The following is a 26,880-nucleotide window of genomic DNA, read 5'->3' as shown; positions in this document are numbered from 1 at the left end:
AGGGGAAATTGTGGACCATGAGGCGAAGGCCCTTTTACTGAAAACATCTTGACAGTTTCAACGAGGAAAGAGGCAGTCTCAAACAAATTTGAGGCTCTAATTCCCATATTTGTTTTTGATACTTTAATTCTCATCATTTGCAACTTTATATGGTGATCCCTAATGCTCAAGTAGCTTTTCCTATAAAATCTTATGCCGAAAGATAGCAGGGCCCATATATACAAATCCTATGGGATTTAGAAGATCTACTAGTCGGCTAATTAAGTAGGGTAAAGCTCTGACAGCCCGTTTGGCAACCAAGTAGAAATGAAATGAAATCCAATTTTTGATAGGATTTCATTTGGTTGAATTTGAATTCCAGGTTCAAAAATCATGTTTGTCTACCACATGGAATCGTAAAGTGAGAGACAATTCTAGAGAAATGATGGCTTTTAGAGAAGAATTGGGGTTAGTTATAGTGTAATTTCATGGAATTTGAGATTAGATTCTTATGACTAATTCCGTGCCACCCAAACAAGTTGGTTTCTGGAATTCAAAATGAATTCTACAATTTTATGCCTAAATGATGGATGCCAAACGAACTGTAACAGAAAACTTTCGGTGTCCCAGCCATTGGATTGCGAGTAGATGGTTCAGATCACCCTTTGATCTGAGCCATCCATTGCGTGATCTAACGAGATGGACTGAAGGCCTTCATGTCTTCTTCCTGCAGGGATCCCTCTGTTAAATTTCACCCACTCGAGCCAAGTGCATGTGTCTCAAGTCCAGTACCTCCACTTCTCTCTAAGCTCAATCCTCCCAGTCTGGTTGAAAGAAACGCCTGAAAGAAGAAAGTTCTAAGAAAGGCAGGAGCACCACATGATTCTATCTCCAGTTTCCTGGTAAGTTCTTGACACTCTTCCTTCCATGCAGATGCACACATGGTTGACTTCTGAATCTTCTTCTTCTCCACCTGTTTGCTTCACCTGATTGCTTGGGTTCCATTAGAAAGATTGTGTCTTGCTTCCCTTGTGTGGAGTGGCTTCAGTTGGGAAGAGATGAGTTGGGGAGGTTTTGTCTTGCACTTTTGCTCAAACGCTAACTCAACACTGTACTCTGTACATAGGGTTTCAGTTGAACCCCCTTCGTCTCTGTTTTTCAGTTGTAGGATCTTGCAAACTTCTATCTGAGTATTACTTTTTGACGAAAACAGCAGCGCTGTATTTCATTAATTATTAAGGGGAAAAGAAACAAAGGCCTCATAAAGAGGGGAATTATACTAGAAAGATACAAGGCAGCACGACCTGAGCTAAGCTATGAACAAGCAGCAGACAGCAAAATCAAAACACTATCAGAAACTACTGAGTATTACTGACTTATAAATTTCCATTATTCTAAATTTGCTCTGTGGATCTTCTGAACTTCTTACGACCCCACTTTGTTTTTCAGCGATGCAGCTGACCATTGATCTTGCTCCAAGAGTGCTTCTGTATGCCATCAAGCAAACAGAATCAGATTGAATTGAGCAGTGAATCTGTCCCGAAAAAAAAACAAATTGGAAATGGTTTCGGAGGCATGAAGGTACTAGCTTTTGGGTTAGTTTTATTGGGGTGCCTGCAACCTTTTGCAGCTATTGACCTCCAAGGTAAATATATAAGTATATCTGATATTATTCTACATGGCCAGCATTACATGAGGTTATGCAAAATTTAAATTGAGAAATTTGACTCCAGACTGTTGACAATTCTATTGAACTGGAGTAGTATTAGTTAGACTCCCTGTATTTGTAATTAGCCTAGTTTATGAATTCACAAAATACAGGAGTTTCATGGAGAGCAGTATAATTACCAGACTAATTCTACGAAATTCCAGAGTTGCAAATAGGGCCTAAATAAATAGAAAATGATAGATACTAAAGCATCAGTGCACGACTGCATGCTAGTGGATATCAGCTAGACCTTCAAGGCTTCAATTTCTTACTTTTTGTGGTATTTTGGGGAAAATTCTGGAATCATCTCTATTCTCTTGGTGCAATACAACATATATATTACAGTGTATGGGCCACTTGGGCCAACACATTACACTCACACCTACACAGCCCAACACAGACAACACTCCCCCTCAAGATGGGTGATAGATATCCATCATTCCCATCTTGTCACAAGCTAAACCACACTCCTTAACTCCTAAACCTTTAGTTAAACAGTCTGCAATCTGTTCCCTGATCTTACATGACTTGCAGCTTAACTAACAGTTAACGGAATGTGATACATTGCAGCTTAACTCCTCATAGATTACTGGGCTTCATGGTCAGTAAAGGACATATGAAAGAACTCAAAACATATTCTCTGAAATCCAATTTCTTGCGAGGGGTTTGTGGTAAGATTTAATTAGTCTGCATCCCTCTTTTATTTCATCTAAATACACTGAGTTCAAATAATTTAGCACAAATTAAAAGCTAGTATATCTCATGGTAGATCTCCCATATTTATCTAGCACAAATTTAAAGGTAGTATATCTCAGTGTGTTGATATAGGTAGGGATGTAGGGATGAAAGCTCTGAGAAATTATAATTATTGTTATTGGATATTTCGCTTGAACACCACAATCATATCCTGGAGTATACATAGTCGATAGGCCAAAGATAGTACTACTAACAACAACAGCTCCAATATTGTAAACCTTGGTAAGTAATAAGAAAGTAGCTACATGATATGAATATAATAATAATCTCCCAGACCATGGTCATCTGTACAAGAGCAATTTACTACCTGAAAGCACTAAAATGTAGAATATGAATTTCAGTGTTATTCGAGAGTTAACCTGATCATCTTTAGATACAAAATGTGACCTTGGGCCCATCTGCTCAGCACAACTAAAGTACACAATATCCACTGCTCTCTTGGTTGCTGTGAAGATCACACATTTTGTTAAGATAATGTATTAGACTGGTTGAGAGAATGAATGATGAATAAGAGAGAGAGAGAGGATTGGTTGCTTACCTGCCGCGGCCGCTGACCATCAGCGACCCGTCCCCCTACACCGATGGTCGCCTACCAGGGCGTCCCCGGCGTGTAGAGCGAGACCGCCGCTGGGAAGGCCTACCCAGGCTGCGAGACCATCCCTCCCTGTGGAGAACTCCCAAGGCGGCAGCATCCACCGCAACTACTCTGGCCTGGGTGTGGGACGGCGCGGCGGCCAGAGTTCTGGCGTCCCGTCCTCCGCCATGGAACCCCCGAGCTCTCGACGGCGGCGGCGCTAGGGTTTGCCGCCGCCTCCTCTCGAGGCACTGGGATCTTTTCGTTCGCGAAGGAGAAAGGGAATTTGAGGGCGCGTGTCGATACATGGGATTTACCTGCCTCGGAAGGTCGCAGGAAGCTTCGCTCTGCACGGCGACAAGACTCGCAGCTTACTTGTATAGATTTGTTCCGGTGCTGGGATCCACTGAGGAGGAAAGAGACGGCAGTGGTTCTCGGCAGCCCCACGCACGGGCCCACAAAACGCCGAGCTCCGGTATACGGTCTGAGCAGCACCAATCGGGAGGAGGACGCGTCCCTCCTATAAACAGGGCGGACTGGACTCCACCGCCTGCACCATTCTTGCTTCCCTTGTGCCGCGCGTGCTCTCGATCGATCATGGGTTAAGTGTTCTCGAACATGCAGGGCTCCATGAGGGCCAAGGCCGACCTGACTTGGATGGTACGTACGTAATTAAGTATATTCCTGCTCGAGCTGACGGCATCAGACCCCTGGTGCACTGGTACCCTGCATGGTCCCGTTCGACTTTTTCGTTCTTGCACCTCCAGGACACCCTCTCTCTCTTGTTTCTTGGCAACACACGAACATGCAGCATATATAATATTATTTGATTTCGTGGCCTGACGCCTGCAGAATAAGCACCCGTCGGCGTTGCGGAACTTTGATTCAGTGCTGGCGGCGGCGAAGGGGAAGCAGGTCGTCATGTTCCTGAACTACGACGGCACCCTGTCGCCCATCGTCCAGGACCCCGACAAGGCCTTCATGGCCGAAGATGTCGATCCTCCTCCTCCTCCTCCTTCTTCTTCTTCTTGAAGAGCCAAAAAGACAAGGTATTGCGCTGCTGGTTTTGTTTTTCCTTCGGTTTTCCACCCGGCCTACGCATTGTAAAAGGAATTAAATCCTACACAGGTTTTTAATTTTGTCAAATTGGAGGACTTGTACTATGCCGGGAGCCATGGCATGGACATATGGGCCCCCACGACCAAGTCCAAGGCAAATGTTAGTTAAACCTTCTTTCAATCCTCTCTACGTACACTTTCCCATTAATTGACTTACTAATACAATGCCCGTGTGAAGCCACGGGGTCGATCTCCTCCTGGAACCTGACACACTCCGATCCCAAGTAAGTGAAATGGAAGCACGCGCGTGCGACGCAGAATCCACAGGCCTTGATCTCACTCAAATTTGAGGGTAGACGGACTTGAAGACGCGGCGGAGGAGGCCGCGGGAGTCGTGCGTCCAGAGGTCCGCGGCGGCGGCGGCGTCCTCTCAGCTGCCGGCGCGTTCCTCGTCGGCGGCGATGGCCGGGGAAGGGTAGCCGAGGAGGAAGGACCGGTGGATCTGCGCCTGGAGAAGCGCGAGCGTCATTAGGGCCGACCGAGAGGAGATCAGCGGCGGCGGGGTTGGGGGAGAATTCAGCGACGGCGTCGGTTAGCCGAGGAGAAGCGAGAGGTGGTGCCGCGCCGCAGTGCGACCGTGCGAGGGGATGAGGAGGAGTGGAGGCAGGGCAAAATTGCAAGAAAACCCGGTTTTTGCAGAAAATCCCAATTCCATCCGCAACCTGGGCTTCGAGTTGATTCTCCAAAAACGAAAGGGGTAAAATGCAAATTGGCTGACAGACCGACAAGAAAGGAAGCCTTGCTGTTTTTATTATTTGGTTAGATAGATAGATTATCTCGCTAGCTAGTACGTGGTAACTGTTTGATTTGTGCACGTATGCAAGCAGGGCGGAGGGATGCTCTGCCAGCCCGCGGCCCGTTTCCTGCCCGTCATCCAGGAGGTACGTAGGCCTAACTAGCTAGCTAGTTTTAGTTTCCTTTGAATTAATTAACCTGACGCACTTAGTTTTTCGCAAGTCACCAACACATACATACTCACTTTGGTGCCCATAGTAGCTTTGGTATCATTTTTGCCTCTTTACTTACTCACAAATCACCAACACGTACATACTCACTTTGGTGCCCATAGAAGAAGAAGAAGGAGGAGGAGGAGGAGGAGGAGGAGGAGAGGACCGACATCTTTGGCCATGAAGGCCTTGTCGGGGTCCTGGACGATGGGCGATAGGGTGCCGTCGTAGTCTAGGAACATGACGACCTGCTTCCCCTTCGCGCCGCCAACGTAGGTAGCTTTGTACCTAGCTTCGTCAGGCTGTTGCTCTGTGTTAGGGTTTTTTGTACGGCTTTCCTTAATAAGTCGTGCTCTTTGGTTTTCGTCCGGTTTCCTCTTAATTAACCGAGCTTTGTATGGTTTTCGGGTCCGGTTTTCCTCATAAACTGGATCACCTTTCCCGCAGTCGAATTCTTTCGGCTGCGTCTATTGACAATAAATAATCCGCTGATGGTTGTTTTGTCAAAAAAAAAACAAGATACAAAGGGCATGGAGCCCTACCGATCGTCGAAGCGACATAAACACTGGCACACTGCAATTGCAAACGTCGCAAAAAGAGGGGGAAAACAGTAGTAATGACTAAGGACCGGCAGAAGGCCACCAAACCGAATATAACTGCCGGCGTGGCGGGGAAACAGTACGATTACTACAAGTCAAAATAACATGAAAAAGTGGAAGGACCTAAAATACCACCAATCGATGAAAAGTTGTTGGATACATCTAACGCGGCAAATCAATGGACGACAAACACTCCTGCTCTAAGCTGCGGTAGCTATAACCATCTTCGGACGCTAAGTTAGCTCTGGCCCCAAAATCAACAGATGGAGGCTGACAAGGACCTTTAGCTGCATCAGTTAACCTCTTTGCCCGCAGGAGCTGTAGGGTCGCCTCTACCTCCCTCATGGTTGGCCTCTCGTCGCCTCGAAGCCTCAAGCATGCCTCCACAAGAGAACATACGTCGTCGATCTCTTCCTCGGTTGTTTCCTCAAGAACTTGAGGAGAAATAATCTCTCTAATCTGCCTGCCCTTGAATTGCTCGAGGAAATAGTACGCCAGGTTCTGATGTAGGCCTGACTCGTCGATGAAGATGGGCTTCTTTCTGAGTAGCAGCTCTACCAACACCACTCCGAAGCTATATACATCACTTTTCTGGTTTAGCTGACCGCTACGGTAGTACTCAGGATCCAGGTACCCAAATGTTCCTTGAATATTTGTAACAACATGGGTTTGATTGGCAGGAACTGACCTTGATGCACCGAAATCTGAAACTTTGGCAGTGTAGTTATTACCCAAGAGTATGTTAGAGGACTTCACATCGCGATGGAATATTGATATCGATGCAGCAGAATGAAGGTAACTGAGAGCTCCTGCAGCTTCAGCAGCAATTCTCAGGCAATCATACCAAGAAAGGGAGAATCCACTGCTTGTGTCTTCATGGAGAACTTCATAGAGCGAACCGTTGGGGACAAAATCATATACCAACAATGGTACCTCTGTTTCGAGACAACATCCAAAGAGCTTAACGATGTTCCGGTGGTTGATCTGGGAGAGGATCGCAACCTCATTTATGAACTGATTGATTTCACCATCTTTAATCACGTTTGACTTCTTAATGGCCACCACATGTTGGTCTGATAAGATGCCTTTATAAACCATTCCATGCCCACCACGTCCCAGGATGAATGCGGGATCGAAGTTATTTGTAGCCTTTTCTAACTCTTGCTGGGAGAAAATCTTTGTGTTATGTCTTGCATTTTCATCGGATGATATCAGTTGCTGTAAGAGAAGGCCATGATTTTTTTGGAAATACTTTCTTTGCTGCTTCTGTCGGATATAACTTTTCTGTCTACGGATGACAAGTATCGTGGCAAATAAAAGAAGTAGAATCCCGACCGTGCCGGTAAGTCCAACGATAGCAGCTGCGATCATTTAGCAATTTAGCTTTCTGTCCCACCTTTAATTAGAATTATATATTCCCTCCGTTCAACAAAGGATGTCTCAATTTTGACTAAATTTGAATGCATCTATACACCGAGTCATGTCTAAATACATTCAAATTTTGACAAACTTGAGACATCTTTTGTTGGACGGAGGGAGTATAAGTAATCATAGTTTAGGCTTACCAAGTAGAAGATATGATATACAATTGTAGCTCCCTACGGTATTACGGCAGAGCCCTTTACATTTGTCTGTTCCTTCAAGGCACTCATTGATATCTGCACGTTAGTAAATCATAGTAAGGCACAACAGTAGGATTTATGAATGAGGAACAAAGTTGTTCTCCAATGTAGTCAATAGAATTGTTTTCCATCTTCAACAACTGATATATGAAATTAATATTCACCACAAATTTAGTTGTACTATTTCCATCAAACCAATCTAAGTCTTTTAATGTAATATATCTGTTAAGATAGAGATTTAAGCGCATGATTTCAAAGTATATTCTATTTTTACACGACTGTATAGTATATAAATACTTGACGTAGAGAAAGGGGGAGAGACAGGGTCTGGAGAGAGAGAGATGAACCTTCGCAGCCATGTTCGATGTATGGATTTCCTCCAAAGCCAGCAGAGCATTGGCATCTGTAACCATAGAAGGAACCCTCTATTTCCTCTTCTTTACACATGCTTTTGTCATTCCTGCACGCATACGAGGAGCTATTCTTCCGTGCCGCTTCACAAGTTAGGTTGGCGGCAACCCATCGCAGTGGGATAGATCCCTTTGAAGGAAGGAAAGGCAAACTGCCATACAGATCGCCGTTGAATGTGGTGTAGTATTGTTCTGTGTTGTTAGTATCATTGCATTGGATGAGCCCTTGGTTGACTTCTATTTTGGTCACCTGGAGATACTTGTTCAGTAGGAGCTTAGACGATGATGACGCATATGTGCAGTTAAGCTGGAATATCTTCCGGGCAGAACAGCCTTCCTCCAACCCGAATGGAAATGGAACTTCTATGTCTCCACACTTGGGAATGGGAGGACAGTTAGGTCGTATTGGAGTGGGATGGTAATCTAGAACCAACGAAACAAAAGGAAGTCATGTTCAAGTCTCGTAATAAAAACTTGTCCTAACGATTTTTTTAATACTCCCTCCGTCCAACAAAGGATGTCTCAAATTTGTTAAAATTTGGATATATTTAGACATGACTTAGTATATAGATGCATTCAAATTTAGTCAAAATTAAGACATACTTTGTTGGACGGAGGGAGTAATAATAAAATAAGTCATGTTACAAGTGTGCGAGAGGGGTTACGTACGTACCTTGGTCCGTTGTGCAGCCATCGAGGATGTATGGATCGCCAACATACTCATCTCTGCATGTACATGTGTAACCACCATACAGATCATTGTGGCTGCGGCACTTGCTGTTAATGTCGACACAAGCATAGCTTGGGCTGCTGCGGTTGCATCCCGAGGTGTCCATGATTTTCCAAGAGAGGGGGAACCTGTCACCCACCACAGTGATTGTGTCCTGCAGTGGGCTTGCACCCTCGCCCTGCCCGGGATCGCCGCCATCGCCTTGCCGGATAATCCTGAGATGGAAGGTACCGGTATTGTTGTACATTGAATTACTGAGCTTGCAACATCCGACTCCGACTTCGTCATTGCAGCTTGTTGCAGCCTCCGACTCCGTCGGCGTCCTTCCGCCGGGGCAGGAAGACTCGCACTTATGCAAGAGTTTGCCTGACTTGTCAACCAAGTGTGCGGTGAAATCGCAGCCGAAGATAGTCAGGTCCACGTCTTCAAAGTAGAAAGATTTCCCGGGAACTGTCCAGTTCATGCTGTAGTTACTGACCCCTGGCTCCATGGGGATGACTCGGTTGAAGTTGATGAGCATGAAGTTGCCGCGCATGTCGGTGGTCTCTTTGTTGTCTGAGTCAATGTAGGTTGTCGACCACAGCGACTGCCTAGCCATCTCAACGTTGTAACTGACCCTGGTGATCCCGTCATGCAAGAAGAGCTTGTGTTCCTCGGCGGACTCGTGGCAGATGAGCTCGAAGTCGCCGCCACGGGAGCAGCCCGGCCCGACACCGAAGGGGTAGTCGAAAGTCAGGTTGCCGCAGCGCTTCCGGCAGCCAGCGAGAGAGGCTTTGGATGGAAGGGTCAGGTCCCCCTTCCCCTCCTTTGCGACACCGAAACCCGCCACCGCGAGCACGAGCAAAGAGACGGCCACACCGAAGTGGGAGAGGCCCATCGATCTGGGTCCCCAACCAGCAAAGCACTAGCTCAGAGCACTGATCTGGACCTGCTTGGAAAACGGTTGATCGATCATCAGTTGTTGTACACTTGTACTACTTGAGATCAAGGGCATGCAACACACTAAACCGTACCAATCAGTGTGCAAACAAACAGAGTAAAAATGGAGTGATAGTCGTGGGCGCACCTTTCGTCTATACTCAACAGCAATCAGCACACAGTCTAGCTTGGGCTGGGGCTCTTCGATCGGTCAGCTGCTAGCATGAGACGAAGAAGCAAGCTATCTTAGGCGTTTTCAGTGTCTAGCTACCAAGAACAGGAGAGTTTGTAGCAAGATGGAGTATGCTTATGGGTATGGCAGGTTGTCCCTCAACACGTTTTGTAGCTCTTCTTATCCAGCAGCCAGCAGGCTGCATCTCAGATCTGACATGGAGATGCGCGTAGGCTACACAAAACAAAGGCTCTGGGGCTTATCAGCGCGTAGGCTACACATACTTTTGTTGCAAGAACCTTTCCTACCTACTGTTTATTCTTTTCTTTTTTTTCTTTATGGCTTTCCTACCTGCTAGGAGCCTAGGAGCGCGTTGGTTCCGTCAACCTTTTCTTCTAAAGGTAAAGGCGTGGTACTTTGTTTTTTTAGATGGACGGAACTTCTTTTTATGGTTTACCTATGTTGGCTGGTCTTAGCTCCAGACCAACGCGGTTAGTCACTAACGATTTGTCAATCTTTTTTAAAAAACAATCATGGTTTTCTCAACACAAGAAGCACATGGCCATTTATTATTCCAAGGAGAGCAAGATCTGGAATACGGAAGTTATTGGCATCTCTGATATAACGATCTTAATTGGACTCTTAGACGCATGCTCATCTAGTGAAAGAGGGTAACCTGAACCGGGGAAGCTGAAATCAGAGGTCATGCTACTCCACAGCTTAAAACACGGCCATCGGAACAGGAAAGCAAAATGCTGAGTCCTCCTGTACGACTGCTTGGTCTATCTATTTCTAACGGCATATACGAGCCAGACAAAGAGAGAATCTCAAAACAACCATGTACATCTAATGGAAAGAATTATGACATTATTCAGAATAGGAAGCAAATCTTGAAGCCAAACTGCAGCAATTTATTTGCAGAGCTACAAAAAGAACATGCTTGCTTGTAATGTCATCCTCTAACTACCACTCATTCTGTATATTCGGTTCACGTTGATGCATAATCTTAAAAGCATCCCACAAAAAAGGTATTCAACTGTACATATTTCAAAGTTAAGCAATGAAGCGAACCTCATAAGTAAATGTTTGAAGAGAAGAAGCTGCTTGCCGAACTGTAACATTGGCTACTGCACCAATGGCAAACAGGATACAAACTGCATATCCATTCCCAGAAAAGGACATGACTTTCTTTGCTACATCCTGAAATCACGGATCTCCATTAGCCTTTTACCAAACAAGAGATGAAAAACTTGGCACTACATACTGCTTAATATGATTGTTACTTCATAGATAATCCCTACTGTGCCAAAACAAAATAAATATGTATACCAGCACCAAAGTATACATTCATATCACAAGTTCATAAAAATGAAACCAATTATGGCTTGAGATAAGCTCTAAAAATTTAATATGAACAACCAAACTTCAAAGATAATTGAACATCTAAGAGTAAAACTGTAGCGTCTAGATAATCATGAAAATATTGTTTCATCTCCTAATCTCCCATTTTTTCCGGACACATACTAACTTTGTGAGCAGCTGAACATCCAAATACCACTAGATATGGAACAAGTGGAAATGGTAGAAAAAACACATGATTGGACAACTGAGAGACAGGTAATGCCAGTAGAAATAACTGAACCTGTTCCTAATTCCACAAGATATGGAATGTGTGATAAATTACAGGAACCAAACTAGATAAAAGAGTGCCAATTACTACATGCCAGAAACAAGTGTCAAGATTTGTATACTGAAAGGCTTAAACTGGACGTGCAACAGGCGCTTCAACAAAAGATAAAAGAGTGCTAATTACTACGACCTCAATTACTACATAAAAGTACATTGATATCAAGGATGCATGATTACCTTTATGCGTCCCAGTGCACCAAACAGACGATCAAATTGCTAAATTGTGATAAAATATTATCAGAGTTAAGTTAAGTAGCATCTATCTTGCAAATTTTCACCTTCCATGCAGCCCTGCGCTTAAAAGATATGTAACACTGCTACATACAAATGGACAGTGACATTGTATAATGCAGGCATGCATAAATAATGTGGTTCTGTAAGTTTTGTTTTCCAGGAACGTAAAGACAGAGAACTACCTGCAGTATAGAAACTTTTGTAGGGATAATTGGCCGTCATGGTGAAATTGTCTTTACCAAGATTCCCGAACTGCATTGACTCAAGTTGAACAAGCATATGCATACACCAACCTCCGTCCTTACATAAAACTAATGATCCTCTTCATCACATCACGTCATCACAAATATTAAATTCCCCCCTCCCTCCATAGGCCCCAAACCAAGGAATGTGTTCAGTTTAATGGTGGTCTTCTGCAGCACCCATTCGGCAACACCATCACAACCGACCTTCATCACCCACATTGACAAAATGGCAAGGCCAATACTGCACATCCTCTGCTGGCATGATCTAAAAGCTTCTCGTGCAACTATAATACCTCAAATCTATCATCTCAACGTTAACTAGGATCAGCCTACCCAGATCAAACTTGAGCATTTCATCCTCGTATCCATCAAATAACCAGTACAAAGAGTCCCCAACAAGAGTACCAGGACTGGTCATATCATATAACGAATCGCTGCTGTTGAAATGAGATCTCCCAATGTTCCAGTCTCCGACGAGTAGACTGAGCCAAATGCTCGATCATTATCGCAGTGGACACCTATCAAGATACACGTGGCCTCGTCACTGGCAGTGCACAGCACGGCGCCGTTGAAGATGCCAACCTCCTTCTCGTCGTACACTGGTGGGACGGCCACACGACGGCGGTCAGTGGTGGCGGGGTCAAACACCATGACCTCATGCAGCATCCCGTCGAAGAAGAAGATACGCCCATGGCGGCAGCCGAGCAACTCCATGTCTAGGTCGAGGATGTCTGGACGATAGAAGCGCTCGTCCGGGATGAGGTACCCCGTGTGGCCCCACGACGAGGCCAGGAGGGGAGGTTACCGGCGCTGGTGTTTGGTGAGAAAAATAACAAAACTCTAAAGTAGAGGGTATTTTCTCAACGCGCCAGGGGAAAGAAAAATGTGCAGGCGTGCCAGTGTGCTAATGTACACAAATAAAGAAAGACAAAGTAGGGAAACGTGTATTTTATTAATCTCATGTAGAGAAACGAAATCACAAGTTCCCTTATGAAAAGTGCGCTCCGTGTGGCCTGCTAGCACGGCCAACATGACATGGGCGATTGTGGTCTCTTGGTTCACGGGGCCTCGGAAAGCTCCCGCTTAATTACGTCTGCGGGTCAAGCCTGCAGACCACCTTCGATTAAGCTGTTGCAATGGTGTCGTCTTCAAGTCTTGTCTTCTCCCTATGCTTGGTGTAGAAGATGGTGGTGATGAAGAGAAAGAGAGGGGTGGTACGACCCCGCTCCGTCGAGGCTAAGCCACGGTTGTTCGACCGTGCAGGTGCCGAACAACATGCTCCGTCGTCTTGTCGATGTACGATGAAGTGTCCAGCTGACACACGCCTTGTCAGCTAGACAGGTTGATGAAGTGGCCTTCGCCTCGTCGGTACCCAGCCTGTAAAATGTCTGCCTCGTCGGACCGGACAGGATGTCTTGCCTTCGCCTGGTGTCGGTGCCCAGCAAGAGCATGTGATGTGGTGATGTACTTCATCGGTACACGGACATGTCGGTGGAGTGGCTTCACCTCGCCGGTGTTGGGGAAGATGGTTAGATGCCAAAATGCCATCGGCATTGTGGATGAGGTAGTAGATTTGATGTTGAAGACGATGATGTAGGAGCTGTCGGAGGTGCAAGAGACCTCCTCAGGAGTCGATGAAGAATGCGCCCAAGCGGGCGCCCCTTAGGGCGGTGTCTCAACGGACACCACGTAGAAGGCTGCCGCAAGTAGCGGCGTGCTGATTCAAGGTTGGTGAAGAGTGCGCCAATGCGGACGCCGTGTACGGCGATGTCTCAGCGGACACCACGTAGAAGGCCGCCGCGAGCGGTGACGTACCAATACCAAGTTGGTGAACAGTGCGCCAAGGCGGGAGCCGTGTATGGTGGTGTCTCAGCGGACACCACGTATGCTACCACGAGCGGTGGCGTACCGATGCCAAGTTGGTGAAGAGCGCACCAAGACAGGCACCGTGTATGGCGGCATCTCAACGGACACCACATAGAAGGCCGCCACGAGCAACGCTAGCGCCGCAACAACCTGTGAAAATGGTGCCAAGACGGCACCAGCTGTGGTGGTGTCTTAGTGGACACCACGTATAAGGCCGCCACGAGTGGCGATGTTTATACCTGTGAAAAGTGTGCCAAGGCGGGCGCCATGTGTGGCAGGTCTCATCGGACACCACGGAAAAGGCCGCCACGAGCGGCGGCATATTGATGCTAACCTCTGAAGGATGCGCCAAGACGGGTGTCCTGTATGGCGGTGTCTTGGCGGACACCAGGTAGAAGGCTGCCGCGAGCCGTGAATGTATTAGCATGGTGATAACCTGTGAAAAGTGTACCGAAGCAGGCGCCGTCAGCTGCGGTGTCTTAGCGATACCACGTAGAAGGCCACCATGAGTGGCAGCGTCTAGCACGATGTCGGGTCGATGAAGGATGTGCCAAGCCGGGCGCCTTGTATGGAGGTGACGGACGCTTGGTAGGAGGCCGCCATGAGCGGCGGTGTCACGATGCGGTGTCTCAGCGGACACCACGTCAAAGGCCAGCCAGTGGCGGAGCTTCGCCACTGAGGCCAGCCGCAGACTTGTGAGCCGACGGGCACCTCCCGCCGACACGGACAACATGTACGAGACGTCGCCAACAACTGTTGGCGGCGGTGTTCAGAGGGACGTCAGCTAGCTTGTAGATGAAGACGATGCCCTGTTCAACAAAATAGCTCTCCGCCTGGGGGCGCACCGTGGAGACGGCACCCACGTTCGCACCGTCGCACATAATAGCGGGCTGGCTGTTGATGAAGATGGTGCCCCGCATGAGGCGGGCGCCCGAATGGGACGCACGGTCTTGACGGCAATCGCGAGATTGCTAAGCTCTGAAGACAATGGCATGCCTCCTGCATGCACCTCCAGGCACCTGGGTAGACAAGAAAGGGGAGAAAGATAGAGAAATCTGTACGTACCATGATGAAAGAAGAACGTCATCTCCCTATATGGCGCCGCCTTGGACAAGCGCGTGTCGTCGTGGCCGCGGTCAGGGCAGGCACATAGCCTTGATGTCCAGGGACGTGTTCGCCTTGAGCACGTCATGGACCTGTTTACCTTGGGCGCGTCCCAGAGCTACCCTTCGTCTCGCACGGCCTAGCCCTGTGTTGGTGGTGAAGTCGGGGTGTTTACGACCTGTGTACGTACAGCGTCCTGCCGGACTCCGTCACCGTCTGTGAACCGCGCGCGGTCAGCGCGGTCGGCCAGCGGCACTACTGGGCTACCTCCCTCGGGTTGCTCCACGCTTCTGATCTGCACCCGTGGAACACACCTGTGCACCTCGATGAGCCGCCCTCGAGTACGGCGTGCGCCGCCGGCCGTCTTGGTCGCATGGGCACTGCACCTGTGTCTTGCTTCGGGATCTTCTCCTGTTCGCCTTTGGCGCGTGTTGGCTCTCCTTGGCCTGTTCACCTTGGGTGCGTGGCGTGCGCCACCGTCTTGCGCCGTCTCCTGTTCATCTCGATCAAGAGCCTGTCCTCCTTCCTATCGTGGGCGCCGCCGTCTTGGGCGCGCGTGGAGCACTGCCTTGCCTCCCCACCTTTTGTGATTGAGTTCTGCTCCTTGTATAGTCCCTACTGGACCCACGAGCTCTTGGAGTCCTCCGGATATATACGAACCGTTAGTCTGTTCTTATCTGCAAATTGAGATAGAGTTTGTTAAGAGCGCGTCAGGCAATACGCATGTTGATATTTATCTCCCCGTGGACTCTGCTAGGCCTTCGTTAAATGCCTGACTTCACTGTATCGCGGCCCAGCCAAATAACATGCACCAAGCTGGATGGATTAGCAACACGTATAAAGTCAGTGCCGTGTTAAGCAGCTTGGCCGTTCCGGGAGCTCGCCGGACGTACGCACTGACAAGGAGGATGCTGTAAGTTCATGTAGACGTCGCCAGGTTCATGGCAAACATACTACATGATAGCTGAGCTTTGTACGTGACTAGCTCTGATTACCATAGCCTGGACTAATATGTGCCAGCAATGAACTAGCCCTTTGCATACTAGCGGGTCATTTTGGGCTTAATCGTGTACACATCAGCCAAGCTCCGTGACACACTGTCTGACGATTATTTTAAGCATGAGACATGCTCTTTAATATGTATCTTTTCTCTTGTGTACCGACTCAATTTTACGCTGAATTTTGGTACAAAATATCGTCAAACAGCTGGTTGCCGAAGCTGCAGAGGAATTGGGGGTTGCTGACTTCGCCGCGCCACTGCTTGCAGACGGCGGAGACACGGGACAGGGAGGAGGACTGAGACGGGAGGAGGAGGATAATCTTCCGCAGGAGATCGTCGTCATAAAACGCCGCCCGGGGCGAGACTGGGCGGCGGCCGCGTTTGGTGTGGTCCGTCGAATTTGGTCCGTGCAGAACATGGAACGCGAGCATTTGGGGTTTGTTTTGTTCATGGCCAAACTTGGTTTGTCAAATTTAACCCTTTATTTCCTCGTAGACAAGTCTAAGATATCCTGACTTTTTAATCCCAGAAATCGGTATCCTAACCTTGTTAATCATATTCAATTATGACCTTTGAACTGTTTGGCACACTAGGAAAGGACGATCCCGGTCGGGGTTCCCGACCCTAACTCCTAATCCTTGGATTTCGAACCCTAATCTTACTGATCCCGATTAATTAACGTCTTTATTTTCAGAAAACACGCAAACCCGGTCCTAATATTTCAGGCTCAGGGCAAACAAAACTAATATGTGGCCCTCGCACAATCAAGGATTATAAGTTTATTTTCATTTTAGTGGAACAAAGATCCAATATGTATACAAATATGTTGGCTTTAAACAATGAAGAGTATATCACAAAATATAGAATACTTGTAATCTTACCCGCAAAAACATACTTGTAATCTTGGAAAGTATGATATTACTCGAGAGTGTACACTAAGACTAAGAGAGATCATAATCACGAGAATTTGTAAGCTTAGTCATCAATCATAGGACCATGTTAGTGAAACCAGTCCACCAAACACGATTTCTGGGATTGAGGGTCTGGATTAATCGGGATAAGTAAGGTTAGGGTTCGAAATTTAGAGATTAGGAGGTTAAGGTCTGATTCAGACTTCGTAAGTTAGGGTTTAAAATGGACCTTTCTCTCAAAATTTTGACATCATATGCTAATTTGGCTCTTATTTGGTTGGACTAGTTCCATATAATGCAAGGTGTGCCATCGATATTTGAACCAGTGTATTTGGTTCAGGCTGATACTATAATTGACTAGCTAGATAATTGGATAGAGATATTTGACTGCTCTTTAGCATTTTGAGAAAATAGTTGTAAGAGGTCAGTGAAGTTCGTGAATAAACTTACATAAGTAACTGATATTTTGGCAATCACTCACGGGAAGATCTAAATCATATTGGCTCTCAAAATTTTGTTAGGAATCGAGGGGCAGTTACGTTCAGCCGCCTAGAGAAGAGCGGCGGCTTCGATGGCCGGAGAGAGAGGTGGCGGCGGCCGCTCGCGCCCGTGCTTGCGCGTGTTGCCGCGAGTCTGCCTGCTCGCCACCCGCATGCCCGGCCAGCTCTCACGTGCCGTAGTCGCTGAGATTGTCCGACCTGCCACGGGTTCGGAAAGGAACAGGAAGGGAGAGAGGAGATCGGGGAGGAGAGGAAGATGGGAAGTGGGGATCAGGGGAGGGGACACGAGAAGGAGGTCTAGCTGTTTTTTGGGTGGGTGATTCGAGCGAATAAAAAAAACCGACGGACATACTCTTTTTATTTTCATAATAAGTGTTGTTGATTTAATACATAATTGTTGGTTCAAAAGAAAAAAAGTACCGGAGTAGATATAGATTTGCATTTACATTTGCACGCCATTCGCCAGTTATCATCTGCGGGAAAACCAAAACCTACACAACTCTCAACACTTGAGCTTTCCCTTTTCGCGTCTCTCGTCGGCGGCCATGGAAGACGACGAAGACTGCCCTCCCCTCGCCGTCGAGCTCCCGGCGCAGACGACTTCTCCTCCGGTTACCGCTCCCTCTTCTGCCTCTGCACCAGTCGGCGTCACCGTCATCACCGGCTACCTCGGTGCCGGCAAGTCCACGGTTAGATTCCTCTCCGTGCCCTAACCCTCCTCCAAGCCACCGGTGTCTCCAGCCTTTTGTGAGTAGTAGGCGCGAAATATCCTTGTGCTGAATACGATTAGAGACAAATGGGCAGCTACCTCATATGTACGGAATCCTTACCGATAGGATGCGTGTAATTTCACCAAATTGAATCCCAGCTTAAGTCTATACTTGCGTCCTATCAGGAATTACAGTCACTAGTCCTAGCAACATTGTTAAGGGCGTATTATTTTTGAGGCAAATTAACAGCTCTTCAGTACTCAGGTGTGATTTCTAATTCAGGTTATGTTGACACTTGACAGACTTTACTATATATCACCTTACCCTGTTTTCTCTTCTAGTACAAGCTGTACCTGGGTGTGCTGCAACATTTGCAATTTATTAATTTCAGCTAATTAAAAGCCCATTGTTTAACAGTTACTCGCTGTACTTAAAACTTTCAGTTAGTCAACTATATTTTGAGTGCTCAACATGGGAAGAGAATAGCCGTAATACTGAACGAGTTCGGAGAGGAAATTGGAGTAGAAAGAGCAATGATCAATGAGGGGCAAGGTGGTGCCCTTGTTGAGGAGTGGGTGGAGCTAGCAAATGGATGTGTTTGTTGCACCGTAAAACACAGCCTGGTACAAGCACTTGAGCAGCTTGTGCAGAGTAAGGAGAGGTAAGACAGATAAGATTCCTAAATAGCACAGCATACATGAATGGGTACTGTTGTTATTTGTACCTTGTGATGTGTTATTTCATCAAATTGTCTAGCTATATATGCTGACCTGATGTTGACATTCTGTTTACAGTTCAAGTTAAAAATTATGTTTATCCTGCTTATTCCTGAAGAGGTGTGTCTTGGGGGTGGGGGTGCGGAGGGGGGGGGGATTTTGTGCTACTATAGATGTCTGCTTTCCTGTTCTAGCCCTACAGGAAGTGCTATTATTTATCTCAACACTTATTTAATGTAATACTGTGATAACAGTTCTGTTATGCTATCTCTTTATATTTAGGAATGTCTAATAATCATACTCTTACATTAACTTCATTAGAAGTTGGTATTTTATAGTAATGCCTTTATAATTTATGATGATTTAAATATATTTAATCTCCTCTAGCATTTCAGACTCACTATGTGTGCTACAGAATGGATCACATATTATTGGAGACAACTGGTTTGGCTGATCCTGCACCACTTGTCTCCATTCTTTGGCTGGATGATCAATTGGAGTCATCAATCAGACTAGACTCTATCATTACGGTTAGTTTAGTTTGCCTTCTAATGTTTTTTATATTTTCTTGTTGCCACAGTTGCCTTTCATCATTTTGCCGCAGGGAGAAAACATTGTCTTGCGTACAGCTTCTCATTTAACCCTGTCATTCTGAAAAATATGTTATATGTTCAGTTTCTCTTATTCTTGCTATTGCTCTTTGGATCACAATTTAGGACATGCCATTACATTTGACCATTTTCTGTTTTGTACTGCCTGTGCTCAGGTTATCGATGCAAAAAACTTCAGGCAGCAAATTGATGAACATACAAACTCTTCCTCATTCCCTGAAGCATTTCATCAAATTGCATTTGCGGTAATTTGTTACTTTTGGCATCAATACGTATCTCATTTCAATTTTCAAAGATTCATTTTGGTTCTTACTTCTTGGAAATGGAATTCCTAGCATTGATCCTTGTGGCCTATGGCTAATGAAATTTGTCATTTTTGGCGACCTCAAGTATGCAAACAACTATAACAAGTGTCAACTCTTGTGTAACAGGATGTTGTGATATTGAACAAAATTGATTTAGTAAAAGATGATCTCGAGGATCTGGAAAAGCAAATTCATGATGTCAACGCTCTTGTTACAGTGGTGCGATCTGTCCGCTGCCAGGTTGACTTAAATACAATATTTGATCGACAGGCATATGGTACCAAGGTATGTAAAGTGGTAAACTACTGAAGTTTGACCTCCTTACTGTTTTTTAGTGCTTTTTTTATACTTTATAGTTATGCTCGCTACTGCACTTTGTAATCAGAACTCCCTAATTTATGTATATGACTCCAACTTCCTTTCTGTTTCCTTCCCTAGAATTCATCGCAACTGCAGGAGCTTCTGGAGTACAGTAAATCAGTACCACCTAATAGTCGTCATGATAACAGTATTTCCACCTTGTGCATTTCTGAACAGGATCCAGTTCACCTGGCTAAGGTATCTTCTGTCCTTTAATGAGATGTATCAGTAAACACTTTTTTTTGCAGGCAGTTAAACAACTGAATAGAGTATTTGTCCATTCATCTTAAATGCCGTGTACTTAGAATTGAGATCTGGATACGTATGTTACTCTAGGTTGCTTTGATGCACCGAGCAAGCTATATTATTAGAAGAGTTTAGTAACTGTAAATTTGTAATATCAGGGTGATCTCTTCGCTAGCCGATTTACTTATTTGCCTGATGCAAATATTTTTACAGGTAGAATCATGGCTTGAAGATCTTCTTTGGGAAAAGAAGTCTACTATGGATATATATCGTTGCAAAGGAATTTTACATATCCATAACTCAAACCAACTTCATACATTACAGGTATTTACGTCATACAAGGCATCTCATAGAACTACTACGTACATCATAGAGTGTTACAAACCGATCATTCAGAACTGTGTTTTGCAGTTGCATAAATAAGTTATGTTTTTATTACTGAAGTCCACTTTTTGCCCTTATGCAGGCAGTCAGGGAAGTCTATGAGGTTGTGCCGGCCCGAGAATGGTCTGAGATGCAATCTCGCATGAACAAGATAGTATTCATAGGTATATTTTCAGATTCTTAGTTTATCAGACACTATATGCAAATCAGTCCTAAATCTTCCCATGCCTATTTCCTGCAGGCCGTAATTTGGATATAAGTGTTCTTCAAGATTCTTTTGGCCGCTGCAAGCACTGATTATCGAATGGGTTGCACATCACTTGTAAGTCAGGTCCTCCTTGCCTTTTGTTTTGGTGATTCTGGCTCACATTCTCTGTTTTGGGGATACTTTTTGTGCTGCTGTGCTCTGTGGATATGGTTTTGCTGTTTGGTGCTAGTTTCCACTTGGGGCTCTGAAACAAGCGTGTGGACGTGTGGTTTATTCCATCAACCAGTTCTCTCGTCTGTATTTAGCATTTTAACTTCCTTTAATGTACTCGCAGGTAACTTCGTGTTCTGAAGTACGGCATGGAGGTCACACATCCTAGACTCAGATTAGGCGGATCTTGTATAGTTCCCCCAAATCATGTTCAGTTGGAAAATATTCAGTACAGGGGAAGCAATTCGCAGGGCCGAGACCAAGATACGATTTCAACTTGTTCTCTTGTTGTAAAGTTCTGCACCGTGGAAGCACCTCTTGATACACTGGTTAAAAGTACATTCTGCTGAGCGTCTGTATATGCTCAGTTGACAATGCAAACTGTGTTCACTTTTGGGGAAGAAAAAAGTATCCAATCATAAGACGGATCCATCCCGCTGAGGGATTCTAGTTCCAGTATTATTCGAACTGATGAGCAACACACCGGGAGATGTTGACCCGAAGTCTGCTTCCAGAATTGTAGCCTCTTGGCGTTGCCAATTTTCTTTAGCACGCACCCAATTTTCTTTAGTACCTGCCTCAGTTCTGATCTGAGGAATTTTGAGCTTGGATTGCGTGCTGCTGCGTAGGATGATGATGAAGTGCATGTCGTTTAAAGGAGGAACCATTTGCTTAACTTAACCAAAATCTGTGCCATTGCTCTCCTCCCTTGGGTAAAATCTTGCAAGCCTCAGCTTGTGGGTGACGTACACTTCTCTAATCTGCATTGAAAATGCAGCTACAAAAACAAGCAAAATGGAAAAGGCTGGTTAGGAACCAACCTTAAATACGATGAAGAGAGCATAAAGCACATAGTGCTATCATTTGGTGTGTCGCCAACCTCTTGCCACCTGCAGTGGCTGACAATGATGATTAACATCGAAATCCACAGAGTTCTTGCTCATTGACCAAGAATTAATCATTACCCATATTCAAGCTTTAAGCTTTGACCAAGAATTAATCTAATACTCCCTCCGTCTCAAAATAACTGACGATACAAATTCACGTCACTTATTTTGAGACGGAGAGAGTAATAACTTTTTACAAGGATATAATATGTGTTTTAAAAATTGATGCTACTAGATTTTTCTTCAGTCACTATTGTGACTGTGATCTTTGTAATCATTAATATAAGTATTGTAAAAAAAACTTACATTTACGCCCAAAGCTCGTTTTTCGGTAGTCAAAACACTGTTTTTTTTTGCGCACATAGTCAAAACACAACCAACCAATCAGGGAGGAATACTTTTGAGGTTTTCAATTCATTTAGTCCTTATTATTTCACCAAAATGCACCAGCACTGGTCTAGGATAAGGTCTAATGAACATTACTGAAAATGAAAACTATGATCTTTCTGAAAAATGCGAACGAGCTTTCAGATGCTCTAGTAGTACCCCTTTGATCCTGGGCCGGCTTTGATCTCACGTGGCGACGTGACGCCGCTGTGTATGGGTGAGGCATGAGGTTCGAGGATTTTCTAAACTTGTGTGAAAATGCTTTTCTTTCATGGATATCGGGTTTTCTTCCCCGGCAGGCCTAGTTTTATCTTTCTGAAAAATAAACGGAATTATTATAGGGTCAAAGCAGTATAATGATGCAGGGATCGTAAGTTCGTAACACAGGACATAGTTACGAAACTACCCTTCAACGTTCCGTTTTCTCGTTTCCATTCCGCCCTTCCGATCTCAAGCCGCCGTCTCCCCCTCCCCGCCACTCCTCGCACCCCCACTAAAACCCTAACCCACAACACAATGGCTGCGGCGGCGGCCGCCTCCTCGCTCCTCCTCCGTCGCCACCACCGAACCCCCGCCCGTCTCCCCATCATCCTCCGCGCCGCAATCTCCTCAACCCGCGCGCTACCCCAGCAGCCCGAGCTCTCCCCGCCCCCAACCGAGCCTGCCGCCGCCTCCACCTCCCCGCTGCCCCCGAACCCCAGCTCCGGCAGCCCCTTCTATGGCGAGAACTGGCGCAACCCCGCCGCCTCCAGCCCGGCCTCCTCCCTCCTCCCCGCCGTCGTCTCCGCCAGCCCCTTCACGCACCACCGCATGGCCGCCTTCTCCGCCACCCTCGGCGCCGCCGAGCTCAAGGAGACCTTCGCGGAGTGGATGACGGAGCAGCGCTGGGACGAGATGAAGCAGCTCTTCGAGTTCTGGGTGCGCTCGCTCGACGCCTCCACTGGCAAGCCCAACCGCCCCGACGTCGACCTCTTCAACCACTACCTCCGCGCCAACTTCATGTCGGGCGCCCTGCCGCACGAAATGCTCGATCTCGCCGACCAGATGCGCGAGTTCGAGATCTCCCCCAACACGGCCTCGCACAACCTCATCCTCAAGAGCATGGTCCGAGCCCGTGAGGTCGAAGGCGCTGAGAAGCTCGTTGAACGGTCAGTTCATTGACTTACTTGATATGCCTGTATACTGGCCAACTGCAGCAAGCTCCTTTTTTTATAGGGAAAACTGCGATAGCTAGGTAGTTTAGGACAAATTTATTATAGAATGGAGCACAGCAGAAGTTATTGTGAATGTGACACTGACACAAGGATTTGGTTTACTGCACGGTTGTGTTATGGAAACTACTTATCCAAATCCTCCTGTCTGTTATAGTATGGTAGGGTGGTGGACTGATATCCTGATCTGACTCTTGTTTGGTGAATCAGACATAGTTTTGAATACTTACTTTTGTATAGAGCATGATTTGTTGTGCTCAAGGCCTTTTGATCCATGCTATCTGTCGAGAGCCTGGGACTACATTTATAACATGCATTGTTTGATCAACTCTTGTACATAAGGTTGTACCTTAAGTTGGATTGTATCATCTGGTACAGTATGAACTATCAAGTGCTTGCGGAATTAGAAGAGGCTACATGCTTGCTTTATAATATTTAGGAATTCATATCTTATATTCAGATGCTAGTACTTCTGTAAACAAATTGTGTAGACTATTGAGTTCTGGTAATTTTTAATGTTAACACAATTGTTTGTTTGTAGTATTGAATATTGGTTTCTAGTGTTCTGCTTAAGGGCTTATCTTTGGTTTTTGCCTATATGTTTAGCATGGCAATAGTGTATGCTATAATTTGTACCAATTTATACTAATTTAAGGTCATTATAGATTCATATGACTACTGAATAAATTTGGCTTCCAAATGATTATCTGTCTGTTGAAATCAGGATGCTGCTAACAGGAACTGTACCAGATGATGAATCCTACAATTTGGTTGTAGACCTGCTTATTAAACAGAACCGTGTTGATTCGGCTTTGAAATATTTGGATTTGATGCTTAAATCAGGCTACATGATATCTTCGACTGTGTTTGCTGACTGTGTGCGAGAATGTATAAGATCTGGAAGGTTGGACACGTTGGCATCAGTCATTGAGAAGTGCAAGGTAATTATTCAAAAGAAAGTTGATTTATCGTGTGTATGTTATTTAGGAGTCTGATATTACAGTTGATCTCAATTATTAGGTGTTTGTGAGTTACACCAATGGGCGGTTGATATTCATAATACTTTTGGAATACACCTTCTATATGTATGCAGTTGTCAAGTTAAAATTATATAGCTTCCCTTTATGATGGTGCAATTCTTTATTGCAGGCAACAGACAAAAACAAAGTCTTATGTCCACAATGGGCCTGGTGCATTGGCATAGCAGAAGCTGCATTTGAAGCTAACAATAGCAAGCTAGCTATGTTTGCCTTGGAATTTCTCGCGAGATGGATGGCTCGTGGGGAGCGTGCTTCACCCCCTATTCACCTTTCAGTTGATGAAGGTTTGGTGCTGTCAGCTTTAAGTGCTGCTGGTAGAACCTGTAGCACCGACCTCTTGAATGCTGCTTGGTCAATATTACGCAAGTCCTTGCGCCAGAAAAGGGCACCCACGCCAGAGGCTTATCTTGCAAAGATTTATGCGCATTCATCAATTGGTCAACTTCAACGAGCTTTTGGGACTCTTCGTGAATTTGAAAATGCCTATGGGAACTCTGAGAATATTGATATAGAGCTCTTCTCACCATTTATGTCCTTGCAACCACTTGTTGTTGCTTGCTGCAAGGACGGCTTCACTACACTGGATTCGGTAGATAAGCTTACACCTGCTATGCATAATTCAATGATACTTCTTTTAAGAAATCATTTAGCCTACACTTACTGACATGATTGCATCCATCATGTCTTTGTGACATAGCTTAAGTGTGAAAAATATTTATATAGCATTCAATGCCTTGTGTTTTTTCTCTTCTTCTTGGTTAACAGTACTACCACAGTATTTGTGGTGAATTGTGCCTTCTCCTTTCCGGTAGCAATAATCTTGTGGTCAGTGCTTTTTGTAGTCCAGTCCCATTATATTAGCATAGCATGTAAGGTTCTCAACTAGCAAGCTTGCTTTCTAATTTGGATCGACTTTCCCATTGGGACTTGTAAGATTTTTTTTTGTAAAAGACAAAAGTGCCTATATGGTTAGCAAGCCCTCAAGTGTCCGTGTTATTATGTTCAAGACTTGTTTACAATTGCACGATGTTAGTCAATTTAACTTGATATTTGGAATGATCATTTTGTTTCCCTGTTATGCCTTTTTTCCCGCAAAGTATGATCGAGCTCTAACAACATAAAACTTCTATTTGCAGGTTTATGTGCAATTGGAGAATCTGAGTTCTGCGGATCCACCATACAAATCTGTTGCTGCTCTTAACTGTGTTATAGTGGGCTGTGCAAACATTTGGGATCTTGAGCGAGCATATGAAACTTTTGAGGCATTGAAGGAAAAGTTTGGACTTACACCTGACATACATTCATACAATGCCCTGTTGTATGCATTTGGGAAGCTGAAAAAGGTATTATTTGTCCAATACATTTTCTTGGTTTTCTTATGACCTCTTTAAAGCAGCTGTTTGCCAGCTTAGGTAACAATCCCTTTAAATGTGTGTTACCCTTTTGTGTTGCACAGACAGAAGAAGCTTGTAATGTATTCCAGCATTTAGTAAGCCTTGACGTTAAACCAAATTCAACGACATACTCCCTACTTGTCGACGCTCATCTTGTCAACCGAGATCCAAAAGCTGCTCTTGCTGTCATTGATGAGATGGTTAGTTGAATTTACTCTTTGCATTGGCCATATATAGTTTCTCAAACAGAGTTTTGTTCAGGTTGACGTAGGCTTCACTCCTTCAAAGGAGACGCTTAAGAAGGTCCGAAGACGTTGCTCCCGTGAATCAGACTTTGACAGTGATGAGAAACTGCAATCCCTGTGTAAACAGTTGAATTGCCGAATGGGCGGTGAAGGCCGCAGGGAGTTGCTCTATAACATAGAATACAGTGCTGAGTATTGAAGCAGTGAGTACCGGGGCAACCCTTTCTGAACCGGTCATACTTCTTATTTTGTACCACCAGTGGCTGCTATTATTATGAGTTGGCTAATCCATTTTTCATGATTTGTTTTGCCAGTTGATTTTCATGATGCCGGTGTTCTTTCCAATCCTAGTAGGCACTTGTACTGTTTGCCGGTACTCAGAAGAGCATAGAGGCTGTAGTTTGTAAATTACACTCCTTTGTATCAGCTTTCCTAATTATTCTTCATTATCCCAAGCTATCTTTTTTTTGCCGGAAAGACCGGACAAGATTTATGTTAGGATTTCAGAATAAGATCCTAATATACATTTGTTTCTCTGCTCCAAGCACAATCTTTCTTCCACCCTCAGTGGATGTTACTTCGGATTATCATAATGGTTTGGCACAGCTCTTGTATTCTCACGACGTTTGTCAATCCAGTTGACTCCGTAATTATTGGGGAAAAAAAGCGATGGCTTGTTTACTGGAGGGCTAACAGAATCCGGCAGTTTAGAAAAAGAAAAAAACAGAATCCGGCAGCTCAACACAGCGTCACAGCCCCCAAACTGGTTGATCCACGCAGAAACTACTGGGGGATTAGAACAGCATGTTCACAACAGAAGTAGTACCGTTGATCTCTGAAATTAAGGCGAAACACAGAACGTATTACCGTTGATCTCTGAACTG

General features: G+C 45.3%; 3 protein-coding genes, 2 long non-coding RNA genes and 1 pseudogene across 8 annotated transcripts; 3 read left to right on the top strand and 3 right to left on the bottom strand.

Moving 5' to 3' along the window:
- The first annotated feature begins 200 nt into the window (after positions 1 to 200).
- LOC104583848 lies at positions 201 to 5,597 on the top strand. Of its 3 annotated transcripts, XR_002962091.1 has the most exons (7): positions 201 to 269; positions 713 to 881; positions 1,429 to 2,358; positions 3,870 to 4,066; positions 4,146 to 4,832; positions 4,963 to 5,016; positions 5,205 to 5,597. It is a non-coding gene; the product is annotated as an uncharacterized LOC104583848 (long non-coding RNA). The 3 variants fall into 3 exon arrangements; XR_001405574.2 differs by having other exon boundaries at positions 1,429 to 1,624; positions 2,258 to 2,358; positions 4,146 to 5,597; XR_002962090.1 differs by having other exon boundaries at positions 4,146 to 5,597.
- LOC104583849 lies at positions 1,177 to 3,477 on the bottom strand. Its single transcript, XR_731910.3, has 3 exons — positions 2,982 to 3,477; positions 2,803 to 2,888; positions 1,177 to 1,466 (listed from the first exon to the last, which is right to left on the bottom strand). It is a non-coding gene; the product is annotated as an uncharacterized LOC104583849 (long non-coding RNA).
- An 80-nt stretch (positions 5,598 to 5,677) lies between the features above and the next one.
- LOC100831292 (wall-associated receptor kinase-like 8) lies at positions 5,678 to 10,748 on the bottom strand. 2 transcript variants are annotated; one of them, XM_024457311.1, is made up of 5 exons: positions 10,605 to 10,748; positions 8,387 to 9,371; positions 7,651 to 8,136; positions 7,247 to 7,339; positions 5,678 to 7,042 (listed from the first exon to the last, which is right to left on the bottom strand). In XM_024457311.1, exons 2-5 carry the CDS (start codon positions 9,318 to 9,320, stop codon positions 5,844 to 5,846), a joined length of 2,712 nt encoding a protein of 903 aa, XP_024313079.1. In that variant the 5' UTR covers positions 9,321 to 9,371; positions 10,605 to 10,748; the 3' UTR covers positions 5,678 to 5,843. The 2 variants fall into 2 exon arrangements, with proteins under 2 accessions (XP_024313079.1, XP_014751156.1); XM_014895670.2 differs by lacking the exon at positions 10,605 to 10,748 and adding an exon at positions 9,510 to 10,042.
- A 1,011-nt stretch (positions 10,749 to 11,759) lies between these two features.
- On the bottom strand, positions 11,760 to 12,499 carry LOC112269875 (annotated as a pseudogene).
- A 5,029-nt stretch (positions 12,500 to 17,528) lies between these two features.
- On the top strand, positions 17,529 to 21,402 carry LOC100845874 (COBW domain-containing protein 1). Its single transcript, XM_003562708.4, has 10 exons — positions 17,529 to 17,771; positions 18,236 to 18,453; positions 18,924 to 19,038; positions 19,275 to 19,364; positions 19,551 to 19,709; positions 19,863 to 19,982; positions 20,244 to 20,354; positions 20,497 to 20,578; positions 20,656 to 20,736; positions 20,957 to 21,402. The coding sequence occupies exons 1-9, from the start codon at positions 17,628 to 17,630 to the stop codon at positions 20,709 to 20,711; spliced, it is 1,095 nt and encodes a 364-aa protein (XP_003562756.1). The 5' UTR covers positions 17,529 to 17,627; the 3' UTR covers positions 20,712 to 20,736; positions 20,957 to 21,402.
- A 1,152-nt stretch (positions 21,403 to 22,554) lies between these two features.
- Positions 22,555 to 26,614, top strand: LOC100845566 (pentatricopeptide repeat-containing protein At1g26460, mitochondrial). The gene is made up of 7 exons (XM_003562707.4): positions 22,555 to 23,254; positions 24,042 to 24,258; positions 24,467 to 24,946; positions 25,494 to 25,700; positions 25,814 to 25,951; positions 26,013 to 26,199; positions 26,311 to 26,614. Exons 1-6 carry the CDS (start codon positions 22,623 to 22,625, stop codon positions 26,193 to 26,195), a joined length of 1,857 nt encoding a protein of 618 aa, XP_003562755.1. The 5' UTR covers positions 22,555 to 22,622; the 3' UTR covers positions 26,196 to 26,199; positions 26,311 to 26,614.
- The last annotated feature ends 266 nt before the right edge of the window (positions 26,615 to 26,880 follow it).

This window comes from Brachypodium distachyon, chromosome 1 (genome assembly GCF_000005505.3).
Source record: "Brachypodium distachyon strain Bd21 chromosome 1, Brachypodium_distachyon_v3.0, whole genome shotgun sequence".
NCBI lineage: Eukaryota > Viridiplantae > Streptophyta > Magnoliopsida > Poales > Poaceae > Brachypodium > Brachypodium distachyon.
Note: the sequence above shows the minus strand (reverse complement) of the source record. Positions and strands in the feature narration are given on the sequence as shown.

What these genes read in the sequence shown, in the direction of transcription:
- LOC100845566 (XM_003562707.4), top strand. Translation starts at nt 22,623, where the DNA reads ATGGCTGCGGCGGCGGCCGCCTCCTCGCTCCTCCTCCGTCGCCACCAC. An exon ending in GCTTCACTACACTGGATTCG is followed by an intron (nt 24,947 to 25,493) that starts GTAGATAAGCTT and finishes TTCTATTTGCAG; the next exon opens with GTTTATGTGCAATTGGAGAA. An exon ending in CATTTGGGAAGCTGAAAAAG is followed by an intron (nt 25,701 to 25,813) that starts GTATTATTTGTC and finishes TGTGTTGCACAG; the next exon opens with ACAGAAGAAGCTTGTAATGT.
- LOC100845874 (XM_003562708.4), top strand. Translation starts at nt 17,628, where the DNA reads ATGGAAGACGACGAAGACTGCCCTCCCCTCGCCGTCGAGCTCCCGGCG. An exon ending in TCGGTGCCGGCAAGTCCACG is followed by an intron (nt 17,772 to 18,235) that starts GTTAGATTCCTC and finishes TAAAACTTTCAG; the next exon opens with TTAGTCAACTATATTTTGAG. An exon ending in TTCATCAAATTGCATTTGCG is followed by an intron (nt 19,365 to 19,550) that starts GTAATTTGTTAC and finishes CTTGTGTAACAG; the next exon opens with GATGTTGTGATATTGAACAA.
- LOC100831292 (XM_024457311.1), bottom strand. Translation starts at nt 9,320, where the DNA reads ATGGGCCTCTCCCACTTCGGTGTGGCCGTCTCTTTGCTCGTGCTCGCG. An exon ending in CATCGAACATGGCTGCGAAG is followed by an intron (nt 7,340 to 7,650) that starts GTTCATCTCTCT and finishes ACTAACGTGCAG; the next exon opens with ATATCAATGAGTGCCTTGAA. An exon ending in TATATCATATCTTCTACTTG is followed by an intron (nt 7,043 to 7,246) that starts GTAAGCCTAAAC and finishes AAATGATCGCAG; the next exon opens with CTGCTATCGTTGGACTTACC.